Below are 22,183 nucleotides of genomic sequence, written 5' to 3' on the forward strand. Positions count from 1 at the left end.
TGCAAAAGTATGATCAAACATAGTTTCCACTTTCAAATTTTCAAACAAAAGTCTTACCATATTTGATTTTCTTTTATGGTTCGAAAACTCTTCAACAGTCAGCTTATTACTTGCAAAATTAACTAGGCCAATATTAAACTACAGTTAACTTCATATTAATACAAGAAATAGATATAGAATAATTCATCATTCATAATAAACACTGCTGGAAAGAGGGGTAAATGTCCAAAGGCAAAAAGGGAATAATTTTTACATCTACGAAGCTAAAGGAAAGAAGACCGGCAAAATCTAATCAAGGCGAAGAAACACAGTAGATTTCAAGGCCAGAGCAATATAAATGAATAACAGAAAGCACAAAAACATCAATTGCCAGCACTCTTGCTGAGTGCAGCATCTGCTGAACTGTAAGCAGCATCGGCCGAGGTGGTATCCATGTCATTAAGACCCAACTCCTCGTTTTGCTCCCACGATCTAACGTACTCTTCAACTGCATTAATGATGTAATATGTTCACAAATGAGCAAAATCTAACACGCCTATTGTCAATTGAAGGAGGTTTGTGTAAAAGAGGGAAAACAAAACATCTACAAACTTCGGCTGCTTCTTCAACAACATACCCCGTGTAATCACTCAAGTGGGGTTTGAAGAGTAAAGAGTGTACACAGACCTTAATTAAGAGCAAAAATGACTTACATGTCAATTGTTTGTCATCCTTGATATCATCGGTCGCAGGAGCAACAAAAGAATTTGCAAGTGCATCGTCGATGATCAATGTCCACGGTTGTTTCAAGCTCAAAAGCTGAGGAATGTTTGAAATGCAAAACAAAAAATATATTAAATAAATAGTTTGTGGAAATGGAGTTATATAGAGGAAAGTTAAAAGGAGTCTTGTATTTGAAAATACGGATCGTATCTTTATATCTCAGTCATGGTACCAAAAATGGTTATAACCACCTAAAATAGCTCCTCTGAAGAAGGCTAGGGGTGGTAATTGTGGCATATTGATAATTATTTTCCATTAACATTTTCGTCGAACCAGGTGATTCACATCTCATAATCTTGAATAGAAATGAATTCTTAATGGAGAAATTCAGATATAAGCTTAAACAATATCTGATATAGCAAGTAAAGAGGTATCTCTCCAAATTTACCTTGTCTAGTCTTGCTCGGAAATCCAACCACTTGCTCTTCCTGTCTTCCTCAAGACTGTCACCAAATGTGAATCCATGTATTCTCTCGAGACCTAAATTTAAAACAAAAGGTTCACTCAAGAGGATGTTTAAATGACAAACTAAAAAAGACCAAATACAGATGTCACAAAAGAATAGGTCATTCAGATTGAAAAAGACATTCAGTAGTCCACGTAAACTAATAGAAGTATTTGCAAAACTCGAGATATTGATTAGACAAATGTCATTTGAGACAAAAGTCATTCAGTAACAGACACAAAACAAACAAAAGAAGAAATCAGAAACATGTAAAGAGACTTAAATACGACGACTGTAGATTCACAGTAGTTCAATTAAAGCTCGACCTTTAGATGAGGTTGAAATTTCAAGTGTGCCTCATTGAAATAATCGATGTACTGAATATGCATCCGCAGATTGTTGTCCAAGAAACATAAATAAGGAGAAGGGGAAGAAACCAAGGTAAAACAAGATACTCACTTTCGCTAATCTTTGTAATTAGCCCCTCAACTGTCGTCACCATTCCACCCAAAGTGCCACTAGTGAGCTCTAACTCAAGCTCAGGAATTTCTACTCCAGCACTATCCGACTGGTAAATATAAAACAACAGTTTGGAGTCAGGGAATGCAAAGAAACAGACTGGGTGAAACAGTTAAATGGCTCCAAGCCGTGCCCAAAAAAAAAAAAACCTCTTTTCCTATGTGTAATATGTGTGATATCAAGTAGATTCAAGATAATTAGGGCTCAACAGTTGGAATGAAGGTACTGCATAATAGAAGTATGATACTGTCAAGTAGAACTAGTTAAAGAAGCTGTGCTTCTTCGAATCTTCTTTTACGCATCAGATGAAGATGCCAGCTCTTGTGGGATTTCACTGGGTATGTTGTTGTTATGAAGATGCCAGCCCTTGAACATGATCTTGATGCTGTCCTCTCATTCTATTTCTTATTCTTATTATTAAATCATGAGCATCTCAGTTGAATCGAATCAGTATTGAAGCACAGAATTCACAACAAAACAACTAATATAAGGAGAAAGGAAGTGGACAAAAATCCTGAATAACCCTAGTCAAGACAAACAGTGAATCGGCATATAACTAGTGGGCCCACTGCAAGAAAACTACAAAGTGGAACAAGAAGTAGCTGCAAATAAAAAGATGAAGGTTAAAATAAATTAGCAGCGAAGAAAGTGGATCCTTCTGCACAGCTTCGACAGCAAGATATAGGGTGCTCTTATACTCTTTTTCTATTGATAATGGTGATGGTCAGGCCTGCTTGAAGCGCACCTCAACTATTTCACTGGGTACCTGCAACCTCTGACCACCACAAACACCAGATAATTCTGCCACCAAAGTTTTAGGTAGACGGGAAGAGTTTACTTTTTCTTATCTCTGTTGGGATTTGAAACCTGTTCATCAAGGTTTTCACCCTTGGGTGTTGTGGTGCTTTATAAGTCTCTTCTTTTTTTGTCGTAAAAAAATAATTCTCTCTGATCTGATGTTGGAAGCTGATATCATTTTTTTCTGTGATGACAAGGGAAACCTGCAGTCACTACCCTTCGGGTGCGCACAGGGTAAAACCCCCGCTCCTATGCAATAACTTGCAAACTACACTGGAAAGGTAACCCGCACTAGGCAAGCCCGGTGCGACGAACTCGTTAATATCATTTGTTCATTAATTTAATTTAATTTTCTAGATAAGGTAAAAGTATAAATGTACCAAGACGGTACAGAAGGAGCAAAATACAGAGAAATAAAGCAGGCAGCCTACTACACTCTAGACTAGTTTTACACCAAAAGTACAAATTAGTTTTTTCTTTGCCACCCATGTTATTCTTTCGCTTTTTACTTGTGGCTCTCTAAAAATAAGTAATATAATCTTGGGTCATAAGCATGAAATGTATTTCATTTTCAGATACTGTGTCGTCTTTGTCCTTCAAGCATGTTCTCAAATGCTATATTAACAAATCCATAAGGGAAAAGAATATAACAAATAGGTCCCAGCTTCCAGACAAAATGTAAAGACTTGGCATTCATGCCAACATGCTGGATATTTTACATCCTTGCACAACTTTTCTTTCACTGATCGTGATCTTCAAAGCTTAAGAAGTACATGTTACATGTGAAAGCAGTACGCAAATATGCTTCTAAAGTCAAATATAACAGAGTAAATAGAAATGTTTTTTTTTGAGAAAGGTAACAACATAATAAAGAGAAAAGCTATTAAATATGATCTTCGAAGATAGCAGTATAGCAGTATAAGAGTGAATAGAACAGTAAAATCAAATGTTGCTCCTATAAGGAAGTCGTACAATGAATGATCACCAAAAATAAATAAAAATAAAATTAGCTAGTATTTCTGACAAATATAGGTTGGAGAGCTGTACCTTAATCACATCACGGCTTAGATCTTTAATGTTTTCCACATGAACTGTAATTTTCTTTCCCTTTTCAGATATAGGACCACCAGGTTTCAGCTGTAAAGACGAGGCATAATCTCATTAATAAAAATTCCATAAGCTATTCATTTCTAGTACATGACAGAGATTACCTCGGAGTTGCGATAACCACAAGCATCACAAGAGGATGCCATAACTATTACTTCTTGAAAGTATGGAATATCTTCAAGTGGTCAAGTTCAATAATACCATAACTTGCAGAAGATGACAGAAGCAACTCTTATAGAAAATGCTAAATCACAGAGATAAATTAATCAAAGGCAAACTACACAAAAAATACTATACCAACTGGTAAAAGTTATATATTGGAAAGAAAAAACACAAATAATATGGGGCCAATTGATTTTCGGTGTAGATGAGGGTATGCAACTCCGTTAAAGAGAATTAAAAAATCACAATAATAATTTCCATGAGGAACAGTACATCTATTAAATCTCTTTACTTGCATCTAATCACTCTAAAGAAGCTCATAATCCCATCCAGATTCTTTTAACTGTTTTAGGTTGTCCCTCTGTTACGGAGATTTAATAACAGACGTATAGGGATCCTCCAAGAAATGACAATTATTAGCTAATACATTTCACAATTTAAGCTTCATACAATTGTCAATGATTGCAAATTCTCATGATTAATTAGAAGTAGATGTCCTCATAGAACAAAATAAATTTATAACAAATATAATAAACAGATGGGCCACAATTGCAACTATTAGTATTCCCTTCTATTTCACAGAAAGGGGCTGTGTGGGGGAGGAATGCAGAAATGAGGTTATCTATTGCGTAAATGTTGAAAAGGATACTGGTAACAAACATTTTACAGTCACACTTCGCCATGCATGCTCCACAAGTTGATGGAAACACCATCACCTGTCGAAAAGAGGAAGCTATCAGAAGGAAAATTTAAAAGGGACAGATATATGTAAGGAACCCCAGCAGGACAACGTACCTCTTCAGGGGCTGAATATCGAAATAGAGCTTCAGCCATTTCTTCACTGTTACCCTGAGCAATAGCTTGACGTCCTGCTCTTGCTCCAACTGATCCATGTGGTTCCTTTAGCAGTCGATGAGGAACATTATTTATCCCCTCATTTGATACCTCATCACTTTCTCCAAGCTGTGATGGAACAGCAAGATACCCTAAAGCTGCCTGTTGTTCAGGAGTTCGCTCATAGAATGTGATTGTCAATGAGGGATCAGGAGATGGAGCTAACCTGCCAGGTACGCATTTACCTGAGCATAAGGTTAACAATAATAAAACAGAGTGTAGCTAAAGTAAGCCTACAACTGGTACGTTTCATAAATCACATACTAACAAAGGCGCTTTTGAAGTGAAATGGACCTAACTTGTACTTTTTTGCTGTCAAATTAACAAACAGAGTTTTGAGAAAGAGTGTACCTATAGTAAGCATACTACTCGAACAATTTATAAATCACATACTAACAAAGGTGCTTTTGAAGTGGAATGGACCTAACATACTACTCGAACAATTTATAAATCACATACTAACAAAGGTGCTTTTGAGGTGGAATGGACCTAACTTATACTTTTTTTGCCGTCAAATTAACAAATAGAGTTTTGAGAAATGGACATGAAAAGAGCAGATTGGATACAGAGGATTCATATAGACAACCTGCATTGAGCCATAGTTGATTGATTGATCGACTTATGAACAAAGGCAGTTTGCATAAACCAAGCTACATGCAATTCTGTTTCTTGTTTACCAAAAAATAAAAGGATTTTTATCCAGATAAAGATGCCTTCAGATAAGCAGTGGCAAAAGATCAGACGAGTTACACAAGTCGTTTTGGGTTCATCCCCTTCAGCAATACGAACTTGATAGTAGCCTTTCCTCAAGTCCATTTTTGTGAACACTTTCGCTTGGCCCAAGCGATCGAACAGATCCGCAATCAAAGGGATCGGATACTTGTTCTTTATTGTCACTTTGTTCAAGGCGCGGTAGTCAATACATAACCGCAGCGTCCCTTCCTTCTTCTTTTGGAACAGGACAGGTGCACCAAAGGGTGCCTTCGATGGTCGTATATGACCTGCATCCAACAACTCCTTAAGTTGCCTCCTTAACTCAGCTAACTCCGGGGGCGCCATGCGATAGGGGGACATGGCAGGCGGCTTCGCCCCTGAAATCAATTCAATCTGATGGTCAACCTCCCTTCGCGGTGGAAACCGCTGGGGGAGTTCTTCTGGCATCACGTCCTTGTTGTTATCAAGGACCCGTTCAATACAAGGAGGCAAAGGGGCAGGGAGGTTGACCATCAGATTGAATTGATTCCAGGGGCGAAGCAGCGTGCACGGCTTGCCTAAGCTCAGTCCTAACAACAAGAAAGCACAACAAGTGCAGAATGAAAAACGTCCACACAAACAGCCACAAGCTAAGAGAGAATAAGGAAGAAGCTTTTGGGAGGCAAGTGCCAATTTTCTGATTGTATATTTTCAAGATTAGTTACAATGGGAGCTGCCCAAAAGGCTTATATAGATACAGAAAATAAACAAAGGCTGGAAGCCCCAATAATTCACTCAACTATGGCTATCTATACAAGCAACAATAAAATATTAAAAAGCTGTCAGGCCTGCTCACTGTCCCCAATGCTGCAGGCTGCATGCTGGCAGAGTTTCAAAGGTTGTCTGGACTACCAAGTTGCTGGAATCCAATGTAGCAGCGTGCGGGGCGGTACACGTTCCCCCACCTAAGTTGGCGACGACCCCGACGCCACAAAACAGCAAGTATTCTTGGACCTTGTGGCGAAACTGCCATAAGTCCTCATACTTCTCCCAAGTTGCCTCCTCTGGCGAAGTCCCTTTCCAGTGGCAGTGTACAAGGAACTGCGCACTTGCATTATTCCATCCCTTCCCATGCACCAGTTGATGGTCAATGATTGCCTCGATCTGCTTGTCTACGGCCGTGGAGCGATAAATATTTAGGGATGACTGCCCTGCCCTCGCCCCTTGTCTTCTGTATCTTCAAAGTAAGGCTTTAGTTGACTGGCATGGAAGACAGGGTGTATCTTCAAATGATGAGGCATGTCGACCCGATAAGAAATCTTGCCTGCCTTGGCAATGATCTCAAAAGGCCCTTCATATCGTCGAATCAGGTTTTGATTCACCTTCCTCAACGATTTGAATTGTCGGGGATTAAGTTTGACCATCACTTTATCCCCAATACAGTAATTAGTGGGACGTCGCTTACGGTCAGCAAATTCCTTCATCTTCCGGGCTACTTTATCAAGATAGGACCTTGCAAGGTCGATCTGTTCTTCCCAGGCCTTTGCCATGTGATAAGCCCCCGGGCTCTTCAAGCCGGCGTCAACAAATAGTGATTGAGGCGTGTTGGGCTGCTGCCCGGTAGCCAATTCAAAAGGGCTCCGCCTTGTGGCCTCACTCTGCTGCAGATTATAAGAGAATTGGGCAGTGTCCAACAACTTAGCCCAATCCTTCTGGTTGGCACTAACATAGTGCCGCAAATAGCATTCCAAGAGCCCATTGATCCTTTCTGTTTGCCCATCCGTCTGAGGATGGAAGCTGGTGGAAAAATGCAATTCGAATCCAAGTAGGCTAAACAGTTCCCTCCAAAAGGCTCCAATGAACCTTGGATCACGATCGCTAATGATGTGCTTAGGCACACACCAGTGTTTGACAACGTCCCTCAAGAAAAGACGGGCAGCCTCCTTCGCCTTGCAACTCGCCATAGTGGTAGTGAATGTTGCGTATTTAGAGAACCGATCGACAACAACCATAATGGTGCCAAACCCCTCGGAGTTCGGCAGGCAAGTGATGAAGTCCATAGTGACGATGTCCCATGGTCTCTCCGCAATAGGCAATGGCTCAAGTAGTCCGTCAGGCGCTTTGTTATCAACCTTGTCCTGTTGACAAACAAGACAGGTGCGAACATATACTTCAATATCATCCTGCATGCGCGGCCAATAATAAGAGGATTCAAGCAAAGCCAATGTCTGTTTCTGCCCTAGGTGGCCCGCCCAAGCAGAATCGTGCCCCTCCTTTATCAACGTGCCCCTAAGGTTTGCCCACCTCGGCATGTACACACGCTTGCCTGTAGTGTATAGCAGGCCATTCTCTTCCCAAAATTTCTTTGTCTTGCCCTGCTGGGCTAAGGCAAGGAGCTGCTTCGCCATAGGATCGTGCTGCATACCTTCTTTGATGTTGTCAATAACACTGCTGCACCTTGAGCTGATGAGAGATGCCAGAACAGTCTTCCGGCTTAGAGCGTCGGCTACAACATTAGCCTTCCCAGGCTTGTGCTCAAAGGAGAAATCAAATTCTGCCAAGAAGTCTTGCCAGCGGGCTTGCTTGGCAGTCAGGGTCTTTTGAGTTTGGAAATACGTCGTCGCGACGTTGTCCGTCTTCACAACAAAGTGAGCCCCCAATATATAGTGACGCCAAGTCCTTAGGCAGTGGACTACGGCCGTCATTTCCCTCTCATGAGCTGAGTAACGTCTTTCGGCATCATTCAATTTTCTGCTCTCAAAGGCTATCGGGTGGCCCTCTTGCATTAGGACACCACCAATAGCAAAATCAGACGCATCCGTATAAATTTCGAATGCCTTAGCAAAAATCGGGCAGCGCCAAGACCGGTTCCTTGGTGATGGCTGCCTTGAGTTCTTCAAACGCAGTGCTGCATTTGTCATCCCATTTCCACTCCCGACCCTTTTTCAGTAGGTTAGTAAGAGGAGTTGCAATTGCCGAGTAGGCGAGAATAAATCGCCGATAGTAATTGGCAAGGCCAAGAAAGGACCGAAGCTCGGGCACTTTCGTTGGGGCCTCCCAATCCTGAATTGCTTTCACCTTGTCACCATCCATCCTTATCTCACCATGGCAGATAGTATGCCTAAGGAATTAATCCCTGCGTTATTAATCTTTGCACTGAACGACCCCTAATAGTTTATCTTGGGAGTGATGCACCCAATGTTTATTCAAGTGGTCTAATTAGTAAGATTGTATGTGTGATTTAATATTATGCAATCTTCAATTCTAGGAAATGATGAAGATTTGAGAAGTTCACTCTTCACTGATAGAGCTTGCCTGAGATCCCGTTCCGATGCAATCACTTCCCCTTTGGCAGTAAATATTCAAAAAACTCCATAACTACAAGCTCTGAGTAGGCAGTCATTTTGCATAAATTGATCAACTTATAAAAAAGGACAGCCCGGTGCACTAAAGCATGAATTGATCAACTTATGCTCTACAAATATATTAGTGTTCTATACAGAACAGATTGAGCTAAGAATGTAGTCCAGTGGAGTACAACAGCAGTACTACGCTTCAAATGCAAGCTAGTTAGGTTGGGCTATATGAATCCTTATTATTCGTTTGCCTCCATTTGGAAGTTAGAATAATGATCAAAGAAATTTACAAATTTAGCTCTAGGATTTCTACAGTTAGCAGAAGGAATCTTCAGAACTATTATGAATCACATAGTTACTAAAGGGATATGGGGATTCAATAACAATATCATATAAGAAAGTAAGAACTAATCAACCATCAAATGATAGATGAAGAGAGAAAACAAAGTATCATTAAGATCCCACTGTAACCCTCCATCTATCAGGAAGATCTATAAACTACACTCACAACAACAACAACAACAACAACCCAGTGAAATCCCACACCATGGGGTCTGGGGAGGGTAGAATGTACGCAGACCTTACTCCTACCAAGGTAGGACGGCTGTTTCCTGGAGACCCTCGGCTCAGTAAAAGCATAAATGCATAAAAAATGTTAGATAAGAATAGAAAATTAAAAGCTTTATGAGAAAAACAACAAACAAATAACGAATAGATAACAAATAAATAAAGACTAATAACAAATAACGATTAAATAAATAATTAATAAATAATGAAAGCGTCACAGGTAAAGTTGAGTAATCAAAGCATAGAAAGTAATAAATAATAGCAGAAATAACAGAAATCAGAAGTCAAAGCGCAAGAGATCGTAATGCACTACTACACCTATGAATAGAGAAGAATAACGAGACTATGAACTAGCCTTCTACCCTAATTTGGGTCCTCCACACCCTCCTATCTAAGGTCATGTCCTCCGTAAGCTGTAACTGCGCCATGTCCTGTCTAATCACCTCTCCCCAATACTTCTTCGGCCTACCCCTACCTCTTTTGTAACCATCCATGGCCAGCCTCTCACACCTCCGCACTGGGGCATCTGTGTCTCTCCTCTTCACATGTCCATACCATCTCAGTCGTATTTCCCGCATCTTGTCTTCCACCGAGGCCACTCCTACCTTGTCCCGAATAGCCTCATTTCTAATCCTGTCGCTCCTGGTGTGCCCACACATCCATCTCAGCATTCTCATCTCAGCAACTTTCATCTTTTGAATGTGAGAAGTCTTAACTGGCCAACACTCCGCCCCATACAGCATAGCCGGTCTAACCACCACTTTGTAGAACTTGCCCTTAAGTTTTGGTGGCACATTCTTGTCACATAGCACTCCGGAAGCGAGCCTCCATTTCATCCACCCTACCCCAATACGATGTGTGACATCATCGTCAATCTCCCCGCTGCCTTGCATGATAGACCCAAGATACTTGCAACTACTTCTCTTTTGGATGGCCTGAGCACCAAGCCTAACTTCAACGTCAACCTCCTGAGGTGTTTCACTGAACTTGCACTCTAAGTACTCTGTCTTTGTCCTACTCAACTTAAACCCTTTAGACTCCAGGGTATGTCTCCAATCCTCCAGCTTAGCGTTACACTCACAAATTTAATACATATCCTAAGCGAGTCATTATGCCTATTTAACATCAAGAATACAAGCTTTACTGAGGTCAATGTTTGTGAATTGCTAATTGCTACCAAGAAGTGAATCGAGTGGCTGATGCCTTGGCTAATTATGCAGCTGATGGTAAACAAGATTCCTATTACTTTGTTGTAGACTCTCTTCCCCAATATAAGAAGAATCTGCTCAATTTGGTATGTTAGGCCAAGTTTTAGATTTCATCATTCTGTTTAATAATTTGCAGGGAGGGGACTCTTCCCTTCACTCAATTATTTAGCTATTCCTTCTGTAAATAAGGGATAGATGTAATCTGGAGTTTTAGATTTCATCATTCTGTTTAATAATTTGCAGTGAGGGGACTCTTCCCTTCACCCAATTATTTAGCTATTCCTTCTGTAAATAGGGGATAGATATAATCTGAGTCTTAAATAGCTTTCTTGCATGACAAATGCCATTTCACGAGCCGTGCCGTTAGGCTTGACAAATGCTCCTGCCACATTTTGTACCTTGATGAATAAGCTGTTTCACCCATTTTTGGATCAGTTTGTCGTCATCTATTTGGATGACATTGTGATTTATAGCAACAACATGGAGGAACATGTGGAACACTTGTGCAAAGTGTTCCAAGTATTGCGAGACAATGAGCTGTGCGATAAGCGAGAGAAGTGCAGCTTAGCACAGCCCACCATTCAATTCTTTGGGCATACTATCTGCCATGGTGAGATAAGGATGGATGGTGACAAGGTGAAAGCAATTCAGGATTGGGAGGCCCCAACGAAAGTGCCCGAGCTTCGGTCCTTTCTTGGCCTTGCCAATTACTATTGGCGATTTATTCTCGCCTACTCGGCAATTGCAGCTCCTCTTACTGACCTACTGAAAAAGGGTCGGGAGTGGAAATGGGATGACAAATGCAGCACTGCATTTGAAGAACTCAAGGCAGCCATCACCAAGGAACCGGTCTTGGCGCTGCCCGATTTTGCTAAGACATTCGAAATTCATACGGATGCGTCTGATTTTGCTATTGGTGGTGTCCTAATGCAAGAGGGCCACCCGATAGCCTTTGAGAGCAGAAAACTGAATGATGCCGAAAGACGTTACTCAGCTCATGAGAGGAAAATGACGGTCATAGTCCACTGCCTAAGGACTTGGCGTCACTAAATATTGGGGGCTCACTTTGTTGTGAAGACGGACAACGTCACGACGACGTATTTCCAAACTCAAAAGACCCTGACTGCCAAGCAAGCCCGCTGGCAAGACTTCTTGGCAGAATTTGATTTCTCCTTTGAGCACAAGCCTGGGAAGGCTAATGTTGTAGCCGACGCTCTAAGCCGGAAGACTGTTCTGGCATCTCTCATCAGCTCAACGTGCAGCAGTGTTATTGACAACATCAAAGAAGGTATGCAGCATGATCCTATGGCGAAGCAGCTCCTTGCCTTAGCCCAGCAGGGCAAGACAGAGAAATTTTGGGAAGAGAATGGCCTGCTATACACTACAGGCAGGCGTGTGTACGTACCGAGGTGGGCAAACCTTAGGGGCACAATTCTGCTTGGGCAGGCCACCTAGGGCAAAAGCAGACATTGGCTTTGCTTGAATCCTCTTATTATTGGCCGCGCATGCAGGATGATATTGAAGTATTTGCACCTGTCTTGTTTGTCAACAGGACAAGGTTGAGAACAAAGCGCCTGGCGGACTACTTGAGCCATTGCCTATTGCGGAGAGACCATGGAACAGCGTCACTATGGACTTCATCACTTGCCTGCCGAACTCCGAGGGGTTTGGCACCATTATGGTTGTTGTCGATCGGTTACAACTTAAACTGAGACTTTTAGATGAAGAAGTTATTAAGAGTAAATATTGCACCTCAAACTTCCATGTTTTAAGTGATTAAGGTCCACATGCAGAATTTTGAATTTGGCTCCGCTTATTTGATAAGAGTTATCCTTCCTATAACATGCATTCTAACAGTATGTTTTCCACAATTCTTATAGGAAGATTATTTTGTTTCCCCTTTTCAATTCATCGTTTTCATCATTGCTACTTTTCCTACCTTGTATTCACCAATGAAGAAAGAAGGTTAGTTTTAGGTTTGTATCTGAGGCAATTAGTCCGACGTGGGATAGCAATAGCAGTACCACTTGAACAAGTCTATCATCTAGCAAGTACTGTCCTCATTATTTACCTGGTTTTTATTATGGTGTTACCCTAGTTTGAACATTTGCTTTACACACTACTGTACAACGTCAGGCCGTACTCGGTACTTCACTTCCCAATTTTATGTGAGTTGAATAAAAACTTTGTTCTTTGAAGGACAGTATAAATTTTTAAATAACCACTAAATCGTTAATCAAAACACACAGAGCAAAAGAAACCTCTTAGCCACTCAATGGAACAAAACCTTTATCAGAAAGGAAAAAAGAGAGAGCCATATACCACAATGTCAAATTAGATCTTTCAAGTCATTTTGTGTTCTAATATTCTTCTAACACTTGATTGTGATCATTTCTTGATCTGTATTAATGGCATATGTAATGCCTATATATTCACATTTAGTCGGAAGATTAACGGCTAGTTCCAAATTTAAACTTTAAAGTATTTTGGTTCTACTCATCCATAACCGAAAAGTTCAGAATTTCAGGTAACAGTGTCCAGGATGCTGCTACTGTCCGTGATGGTACCATGGTATATCATATTATTGCACAGTAATTATTTTTTCTGTTACAGGCATGAAGCACTCCAATATCTAGATAGGGCAATGGCAGAAGTCATAACATTTCTACTGTAAAAAATGCGATAAAATGAGTCTCTTACGGGTTGTCAATGAAGCTGTTACCAGCAGGATCATCAAGAATAAAAGTAAAGGATGAATCTCCTGAAGCACATGCTCTCAGTTTTATCAAGAACTGATCTATTGCTTCAGCCATCAGGGGATCCACTTTCTGCAAGCGCCGTAGAAGGAAATATCAGAATGAGAAAATATAGAGAAAAAGACAAGACCAATGTGTGTGAGCCTCTAAACCAAGAGCAAAACTCCACCTTCCGTTCATCTTGAAGAGCCTCCAAACCGTCTGCAGCTCGAACCAGTATGCCTTCTATCTGTCATGTAGCACAGAGATATTTATTAGAACAAGAGGCAAGCAATTAAGTATTCTTTTTTCCCTTTCTAAAATTTTCTTTATTTGCAGCTGGAAGAACAAAGAACTACTGCTCCTACATCCTTTTTCTTTTTGAATCTCCCAGAAAACCATAAATTCCAAATCCTAACACACACCACAGCAGGATGTAAAAGAAAAATTTTGATGACAAGGTTGAAGGTTTCTGAACTACTCGTGCCTAAAATTTCATTAGTGGAACATTGAGATGAAGGCATACACAAACCATTTAATCATCAGGATAATTTTTTGAAAAGGCAAGCCAGTAAAAAGGCAAATACCGTTGACAATGATCCACGCTGAGCCTCAGGGGGGATCTCAAAATCCAGTTCAGGTATCTGCACAGCACAACCATAAATTGGTAAGATAATGAATACCATAAAAGTGATTATTAAAGATGTAGAAATCAAGAAATTAAAAAAAATATAAGTGTATGTGTGAAGACTCCTAACAAATTACAAATGTGTTTAATAAAGTACCTTGATGGTAGCACTTTCAGACTTCACAACTGTTCTGTTGAGCAACTGCAGTTTCAGAATACCAGCAAGTCAACATTCGCAAAGAGTTCATTCAAAACTATCATTACCTTATTGTACCCCGGGATGCACAACATTCTTCACTTCACAAAAATATGCATAAAGCAGCCTACTAGCTCTCTAACGTTTGCAAGAAAACATTTTTCTCACGAAATGAATAAAAAAGAATCATGATAAATATTCTACGCACCCTACAGAAACAACAAGACATTATTCTACTTTAATAACAACCCGAGAACTTCTTGGAGAAAAGATAGTCCGGGTTCATTGAAAGATGCAGTAGAACTAGTGTAGTAAATTGTAGATAGCAACCTTAGTGCTTTATCTAACAGCATATAGCAATGCCAACAGATATATTAGAGGAAATACCTTTTTATCGCCTGATTGAACACGCAAGCTATAGCAACATCCTCGAGGCTGAATCTCACCAGCGAACTCCACTTCATTATTTCTTTAGAAGGAAAATGAAAAGAGTAGGAAAACAGGGTAAGGTAGGTAATTGAGCTGAAAGTTACTCCAATTTCCCATGTCTTCGGAGATGAAAAGCCTTACCTTTCACCACAATGTGGACAGTCAAATGCTGACAATAATATCTGAAAGAACATTCAAATTCCCTTTAGAGTGACAATCATTAATGCATAATAGAGAGGGTGACAACATGGGTCACACACAAATGAAAACATGGTTTCTCACACACCTTTCGTTTTCAAAATTTCAAGAAGATATAATTTCTATCCCACATCCTGCAGTTCTTTTAATTTTTCAAATGACAAACATAATTCTGGTCAAGATATTGCCTGATAAGGATTAGATCTAAATTCTGGCAAATGCAATCAATACTAGACAATAACAGTATATCTTACTGATCAGAATGATCTTATTATTTATATTATTCAATTCTAGAAAAATATTGGTTAGTCAAAATTCTGGTTTGGGTTGAAAAATCCAAAATTGTACAACTCTTTCCTTACAACTAGTATAAAACAGAAAAAAGAGGAAGGAAGTGGAGTACCTTTCTAAAATGTGGAATCAGTGTTAAGAGTAACCTTGTTGTACCCTGTCAACAGAAACAATGAGACCATTAGACAAAGACCAGTATCCTGCTGATAATTTCCATACAAAACTAAAACAAGCCCAAAAACCCAATAGAGTTTCCACCAATGCAGCTCAAACAAAAATTGAAAAGGGGGAAAAGGAGTTTAATGCACCACAATTTATAACCAAAAAAGCTAGCTTTATAGAAAATACTCAGATAAATACTATGTATAAGAAGTAAAGAGACAAACCAAAACATATGAATTCTTCAATTCAGCATACTTTCATGTTAATAGACTTTTATCACTCTTCTACAGTAATTTTCAAGAAGATAAAAGCTATGGTTTTTTTCCTTTCCCCGGCTAACCCCAAAAAAGAAAAAGACTTAAAAAACACAACATCTCATCAAAATTGTAACTTTATAGCATACCCAAAGCAGACAATCTCAGTAAAAGTAAATTAACCAACAAAAGCTTCAACATTCTTCAACTTAAAGCAAATTTTCCATCTTTTCTATAATAAAAAGTTTTAAGGAAGACAAAGAATATTACCCTTTTGCTCAAATAACACAAAAATCATCAAGAAAGACAAAACAAAAACAAAAAAACAGTAACCTTAGAAAACAGAAAAAGCAAAAAGATGAAGAAGCACATACATTTTCACCACATCGCATACAGAGGCTTTCAACCACATAAAGTGGGGTATCAATCTCAACATCATCTCCGGCGGCTGCAACTGCTTCCACCACCGACCTTACATCCATTATTTGCTCCTTCGGCGCCGCCATTCTTTATAACTACTACTATTACTGAAGTAATCAAAGGGTGAGACAAAAAGGTAAGAGGGTATTTTAATTATTTTCCAATCAACCTTCTCTTCTGCTCTATACTTTTTTCTAGAAAAAGCAAAGTTAAGGCTTCTGCCAATGGTGGCGGAGAAGGAAAAATATAACTTCTGCAAAGTTTTTGGGTTAACAAGAGAGAACTAGATGTCGCATGAACTTATTACTATTATTATTATTATTTCTATTATTATTTGTATCAGTCCTACGCATAAGCCGTCTTAGCTCAGTGGTAGAGCGCGTGGCTTTTAACCACGTGGTCGTGGGTTCGATCCCCACAGACGGCGTTTTTTATGACTTTTTTTGACCTGATTAATTTTTGAACAAAAAAAATTCTGAAAAAATTACTCCTAATTATTTCCGATAAACTTTTACCTCAAAAAAAATATAATATACAGTAACAACTTATCTATATATTCAACTTTAGTGTACATGTTAGTTTTTTGCATCGTTGAATCTTACAATTTAATTCTTATTACCATATAATATTGTCTTCGTCTTTATAGTTTAATTCGATTTATAATTTTTATTTGATAAATTCGTGCTAAAAATTATCTTATTTTTAATTGAACTTTTAATTTATTTATTTATTCCATATTATATTTAATCAATTTAGAAGGGATGTCTAATCTCTTATAAACTTAACAATAACAATATTAAGTATTTTTTTATAAAATAGGATTTAGAATAGGTTATACACAAATTTTATTCTCACGTTACAAAAATAGAAAAATTATTTTCTATGAACTCTTGCCTCCTCTCGTAGATATTCTAGTTAATGACAACTTTTTTTTTATAGTATCATGGCTTAGTATTGTTATTTTAAATATGTGCTTGATGATAGTATATTAGATATAACTTTTTTAAATGACTAAAAAGAAAGAAAAAATTTACTCGGTAAACACTAAATTTAGTTTGATAACAAAGTTGTCAAGAAAATAATAAAAATAGAATCAGTAAAATACTAACTCAATCACTTTGATTATATTTTAATGTTTAAAAAATTAACTTATTTATTTGTTTAAAAATAAACTTACACCCAAATGAATATTTCCGGAAAAATATTTTATACAAACCTGTAAAATATATATTATTACTAAATATTAATGAAATGTTTGCCCGTCCCCAAAAAGGGAACTTTAGAAGAAAGAAAAAGCAAAGACCAGTGAACAAGATGAGAGTGATGAAACTAGTACCATTACCATGTCCAACATACATATATACACCACATGCTCACAAAATCCGAGCTTGCTCTTCTTCAACCCAGAAATCAAGAAGAGCTTTTTCTCTTTCTGCACTTACTCTTTCACTATCTGCTCTTGTTTTTTCTAATGGAAATGGACCCACTACTTCAATTTCTTGGGCCAATCCTCAAGTTCCAAAGTTCTTGGAGCTTCCCAATTCAGGTGGTGTCAAGTCCTTGGACCTTCGTATTGGTGATGGGGAAACACCCCTTGATGGTGACGTGGTACCCTTCTTCTTCTTCTTCTTTTCACTAATTTTTGTGCAAAGTTAGGAACTTTTTGAGGTGGGGGTAAAAATGATTCTTGGAATTGTTTTTTTTAGTGAAATTGTGAAAGCAAAGGATTATCAACTAGCTTGGGATTAAGGATTGTTGAAGTGATTAGTGTGGGATTTAAAGAATCTAGTTTTAGATAAATCCTAATTTTGCCTTATAAAGCAAATAAATGTGAATGAAATGAGGCCTTGGATATGGGATTCAGATAGTTCACTTCGATTAGCTTGGATTGAAGCATAGCTGATTGATTGATAGAAAAAGAAGTTTCTTCATTTTCAAAATTTCTGTTGTTTCTAGAGAGTTGGTTTGTCTCTTTTTTTTTCCCATGTAGTGGAGAAAGATTTTGAGCTAGGTTGTTCACAATCATGAAAGAATGATAAATTTATGGTGACATAGTGAAGAACAAGTTTATCGAGCATATATATTGTCTCTTCTTATGCTGAGCTATCTGCCTTTACTAAATTATTATGGCATACGTTATAAGTGCACATTAACACTTTTCATGACCTCTAAAACTAATAGGACCAAATTACTAGTAGTGGAATAAGTCAGAAGTCTGGAAGTTTTGTTTAGATAACTTTGTCACTGTTGGGTCAATGGTGTTGCATGTGGTTTCTCTTTGTGCTAAAGAATAGTATAATAAGTTGAAGAAAAAGCAAAGAAGAATCAGTGGTCATACCGGAATGGAAGATGTTTTTGCACATTTTCATCAGCATTACATAAAATTGTACTTGTAGTACTTTATGATTTATATTCAGTTCTGAGTAAAGTAATTAAGCTTTCTTCTCACTGTGATTGGACAGGTTGCAATTCATTATTATGGGAGGCTTGCTGCAAAGCAAGGATGGCGCTTTGACTCAACGTATGATCACAAGGACGAAACTGGCGAACCAATTCCTTTCTCATTCGTCCTTGGTTCAGGCAAAGTGAGTTAACCTGTCTTTCACACTTTTCCATTGAAGTTTTTTTAACTGAGCAAAGAGGACTCAAGGTAATTAGTTGAACCTGAAAAGATTGAAATTTTGCCCAAAAATAAGCTAGATTGTAGGAGAATAGAGGCTGCTCCACTCCGCTTCCAACCAAGAGAGTGGAAGTTTGGTCACCAAGGAAACAAAATAGAGAAGGGCCACTGCTGACTCTTCGGCAGGGGATTTTGGGGGTAGGATTTACCAAATTTTAAAAAATAGACTATATCAGGGAAGGTGGCGACTATAATATGGAGACAACCAGAGTGGAAAGGGAAGAGGAAATGCAAAGCATACCTGTAGCATATAACCACCAACGCTAAGCAGCGTGTAGGAATGTGCATTCCTGTGTTATTGTTTCTTGCTATCGTGTAGGAATGTGGTGAGCAGCATGTAGGAGTTTGCAGTCCTCTGTATTATTGTTTCTTGCGATCATCCTTTAGACTGTTGGTGAAAGCAATAAGTGGGTCAGTTTGATTATGCTTGTCTGCCTTTAGGCTGGTTAGTAATAGTTACCCTGTAATTCAATTAAAAAAAATCTTAACTTTTTCCTTCCGGTGAATTTTAAGCCTGAAATGCTTCTCTAAACAGATCTTGACTAGACTTGGCATCTTCATAACTTAAGAAGGTAACTAGTACATACAAAATATACCACCACATTGAAAAGCTGCTATCATAGTTTGATCCTTATGAAATAGCCTAAAACTACTTAGTTCTATGTCTTCGTTGCTGCTACAAAGTTTCTTCCTCTTTGCGGTCCTTCAGTTTCTTGCATCACCTACAAAAGTGGGAAAACCTTTAGTTTCTGGCACCACCTACAGCAGTGGAAGCAGACTACTTAACAAAGTTATTTTGAATTCTAAACACAAGAATGATGAAGGGAGAAGAAAGAAGTAAATGCATTAAGAAAAATGAAAGGAAGAAGGTTCTTGGAGCGTGGAGGACTCAAAGTCCTTATGGAGCAAGTACTAATGAGATTGGCCAAGACTGAATGCAGGAACAGTGACAATCTGGCCTAAGGTTGGAGGGAGGGAACATTGGTGGGTAGGCGAGGACTACAACTGTGGAAAAGTTCAAATGTAGGTTCAGGATAAGATGTATCCAAGAGGAGGAGAACATGATTAGAAAGGAAGATGTTAAATGTTTATCTTTTTCTTCCTCTGTAATTCGGATAATTGCTGTAGTACCAAAATTTGTTACTTTTTTTTTATTATAGAAAAAATCTCTAGATGATGTTAGTTGTCGATTTCCAAGTATCTCGAATACGTTTCCTCATACAATCATTGTTTTGTTTGGTTTTCCATACTTTTTTGGTCTTTCAGGGCAGGTGCTTGACTACGCTTGTTTTGGTTGATTCAGTTTGCTTCATTTATCATTTGAGTTTTCCTTTCTGACATGAATTCATCTTCTTTTCTACTTTGAATTCTTTATCGCTCAATCTCTTTGAAGTAGTTTCTGAACCTACTAAATCATATAGCAAATAAAACTATAGCAATTAATTCCACATCTTTGTCTATCTATTTATTGCAGGTTATATCAGGAATTGAAACTGCTGTGAGATCCATGAAAGTAGGCAGCCTTCGTCGGGTTATTATCCCACCATCTCAAGGATATCAGAATACATCCCAAGAACCCCTGCCACCTAATGTGTGAAGTTGCTCTTCTTCCTTTATAATCATAATTTGATCTTTCTCAGTTGCATTCTTTTGGAGAGATTTTGTAGGGAAGTCTAGTTAGTCTTCTCAATACTAGAGCTCTTTCTACATAAATTAAGCTGTGGGGTACCTACCAAACCTGGGTTTTGGAAAGTAAAAGGCATGGAATCATGTATTTAATCTCCCTTTTCTGTTTGATGTATGTTTCTGTGAGCGAACTGTTACCCTTTTTCAAGAAGAGGTATTACATCTATAATAGATAGTTAGCAGAAGGGTAATTTGTGAAAGAATCACTTTGCTCATTTAGACATAATAAGATCTTAATTCTACTGTATTGTTATAGTTCCACCTTCCATGTTTTAAATTGCAGCCCTTTTACCACTTTTAATTTTAATGATAAAAAACAAAATATTAAACATGTTAAAGACATTGGAGTTTCGTATTCTTTAGTTTCAAATACTAGTGGTGGAAGGAGTGAAGGACTGGTCCAAGCCTGCCCAACAGGATTAGAATTCCTGATGCCCAATGTCAGATAGCCGAGCTCGAAAACACAATATGTGCTTGAGCTACAGCTGCTACACCTTTGTAATTGAACATGCATAACAGGAAATCCTTTCATTAAATTCTTCTCTCTTTCTTTCCTTCTTTCAGTTCTGATTGTTCTTGGACCATCTAGATTTTGGGGGATTATGTAGTCGACCTTGTTAGAGTCTTGAAGTGATTTTGGAGTTTTACTGTGCCAGCCTTTTTCTGTCGGATGATTCAGTCATTCATGATATCTGCAGTAGAAAGGTCTTTAGAACTCTGATTGATTGTATTTCTTTGAATTGAAACTAAGATTAATGTTACTTTTAATTCTCTGTGGAACGAAACTAAAAATACTTTTAATTTCATTAATATATTTCATTTGGGACCGGCCCTTCCCCGGACCCCACGCATAGCGGGAGCTTTAGTGCACCTGGCTGCCCCTTTTTAATATATTTCATTTGGGACTTAAGTTAGTAAACATTTTTCTCCCTGTTTCAGTATTTTGATCGGCAAAGACTTTTTACCACCATTTTCAACCCAACCCGTCTTTCAAATGGAGAAGGCACGACACTGGGGACAGTCATATTTGATATTGAATTTGTCAGCCTGAGGCATCTCTGATCTCGATCATTTAGCAGCCATTTTTCTCCACTTTATGGAGCAATTGTTGTCAGTTAGATGATGATGGAAGGTAAATCTATTGTTTTAGGAAATGTTGTACACATTATTAATGGTCATCACCTAGTTACTTGTAATTGCTTTTACTTATTTGGAATAAGTATTGAAAAATGTGTTTCATTAGAAGGTCTGTCCTGAATCTCTACTTAGGCTGCACATATTTTTGACAATACTCCTTGTACAACATAACATATATAGTTGTTGAATGCTTTACAGAGGATTTAGCGCTGAGATGAGATAAATAGCTCTAACTCACGGTTATGTATAATGGAGATTCATTAGCCTGTTAACTCGAGCTGCTCGACAAAGTTTGTTGTTTGTAGTTTTGCTTTTACTGTATATTTAGTAGCCTATTTTAATTACCTTCAAGTTAAAGATGCCTCCTTCTTTGTCAATTCATTGTTGTTTTTCAGGTTTACAAATGATGAATTTTTTTTAGTTAAAGAAGCCTCAGTGAAGAGTTTGGTCCTATGATATGCCAAATTGCTGTAAATACAAAGGCAAATGAAAGAGCCCTTGAGGGAGTTTTCAGAACTCTTGGACGAAAGAGTACATGTATCTATGTTTTATTTGCTTAATCATACATTTAAATATAGTACAGCATTTATAGTTTTAATCATTCATTGCGCAAATCTAAAAGGCTGAATCCATTGGTGACCTTTAAAGTTGGCATCAATTTTCAATTAGACACTTCAACTAGGCTTTGTTCATTTTAGACACCTCATGTTAGGCCCTGTTGTGTTATTTTGACATTTTTTTGATAATCAACTAAAATTACAAAGTGTGTATATTACACTCGCTGATGATGTGGCATGATGACTAATTAAAAGATGATATGTGACATTTTGGTATAAAACAATAATTAAAAGATAAA

At 38.3% G+C, this 22,183-nt stretch overlaps 2 protein-coding genes and 1 non-coding gene across 4 annotated transcripts; 2 read left to right on the plus strand and 1 right to left on the minus strand.

Annotated features, from left to right (window-relative positions):
• Positions 1-172: 172 nt before the first annotated feature.
• LOC129873298 (uncharacterized) lies at positions 173-16,079 on the minus strand. The gene is made up of 16 exons (XM_055948367.1): positions 15,779-16,079; positions 15,101-15,145; positions 14,641-14,681; positions 14,458-14,539; positions 14,032-14,076; positions 13,834-13,890; positions 13,437-13,496; positions 13,212-13,339; positions 4,589-4,853; positions 4,443-4,509; positions 3,736-3,806; positions 3,572-3,661; positions 1,667-1,775; positions 1,151-1,242; positions 693-798; positions 173-487 (listed from the first exon to the last, which is right to left on the minus strand). Exons 1-16 carry the CDS (start codon positions 15,908-15,910, stop codon positions 363-365), a joined length of 1,515 nt encoding a protein of 504 aa, XP_055804342.1. The 5' UTR covers positions 15,911-16,079; the 3' UTR covers positions 173-362.
• A 100-nt stretch (positions 16,080-16,179) lies between these two features.
• Positions 16,180-16,251, plus strand: TRNAK-UUU (transfer RNA lysine (anticodon UUU)). Its single transcript has one exon. It is a non-coding gene; the product is annotated as a tRNA-Lys (tRNA).
• An 827-nt stretch (positions 16,252-17,078) lies between these two features.
• Positions 17,079-21,904, plus strand: LOC129874962 (peptidyl-prolyl cis-trans isomerase FKBP17-1, chloroplastic). 2 transcript variants are annotated; one of them, XR_008763036.1, is made up of 5 exons: positions 17,079-17,432; positions 18,287-18,409; positions 19,979-20,095; positions 21,130-21,322; positions 21,723-21,904. XR_008763036.1 is itself a non-coding variant. In XM_055950360.1 (4 exons), the coding sequence occupies exons 1-4, from the start codon at positions 17,139-17,141 to the stop codon at positions 21,250-21,252; spliced, it is 657 nt and encodes a 218-aa protein (XP_055806335.1). In that variant the 5' UTR covers positions 17,079-17,138; the 3' UTR covers positions 21,253-21,678. The 2 variants fall into 2 exon arrangements, 1 of the variants encoding a protein (XP_055806335.1); XM_055950360.1 differs by lacking the exon at positions 21,723-21,904 and having other exon boundaries at positions 21,130-21,678.
• Positions 21,905-22,183: the final 279 nt, after the last annotated feature.

Source organism: Solanum dulcamara, chromosome 11 (assembly GCF_947179165.1).
Source record: "Solanum dulcamara chromosome 11, daSolDulc1.2, whole genome shotgun sequence".
Taxonomy (NCBI): Eukaryota; Viridiplantae; Streptophyta; class Magnoliopsida; order Solanales; family Solanaceae; genus Solanum; species Solanum dulcamara.

Bases quoted from the DNA above. Each gene is read 5' to 3' on its own strand.
- LOC129874962 (XM_055950360.1), top strand. From the start codon at position 17,139: ATGAGAGTGATGAAACTAGTACCATTACCATGTCCAACATACATATAT. The intron at 18,410-19,978 runs GTGAGTTAACCT...TATTTATTGCAG, and splicing joins TCGTCCTTGGTTCAGGCAAA to GTTATATCAGGAATTGAAAC. The intron at 20,096-21,129 runs GTGTGAAGTTGC...TCCCTGTTTCAG, and splicing joins AAGAACCCCTGCCACCTAAT to TATTTTGATCGGCAAAGACT.
- LOC129873298 (XM_055948367.1), bottom strand. From the start codon at position 15,910: ATGGCGGCGCCGAAGGAGCAAATAATGGATGTAAGGTCGGTGGTGGAA. The intron at 1,776-3,571 runs GTACAGCTCTCC...TATATTTACCAG, and splicing joins TAAGCCGTGATGTGATTAAG to TCGGATAGTGCTGGAGTAGA. The intron at 1,243-1,666 runs GTGAGTATCTTG...TTTTAAATTTAG, and splicing joins AATTACAAAGATTAGCGAAA to GTCTCGAGAGAATACATGGA.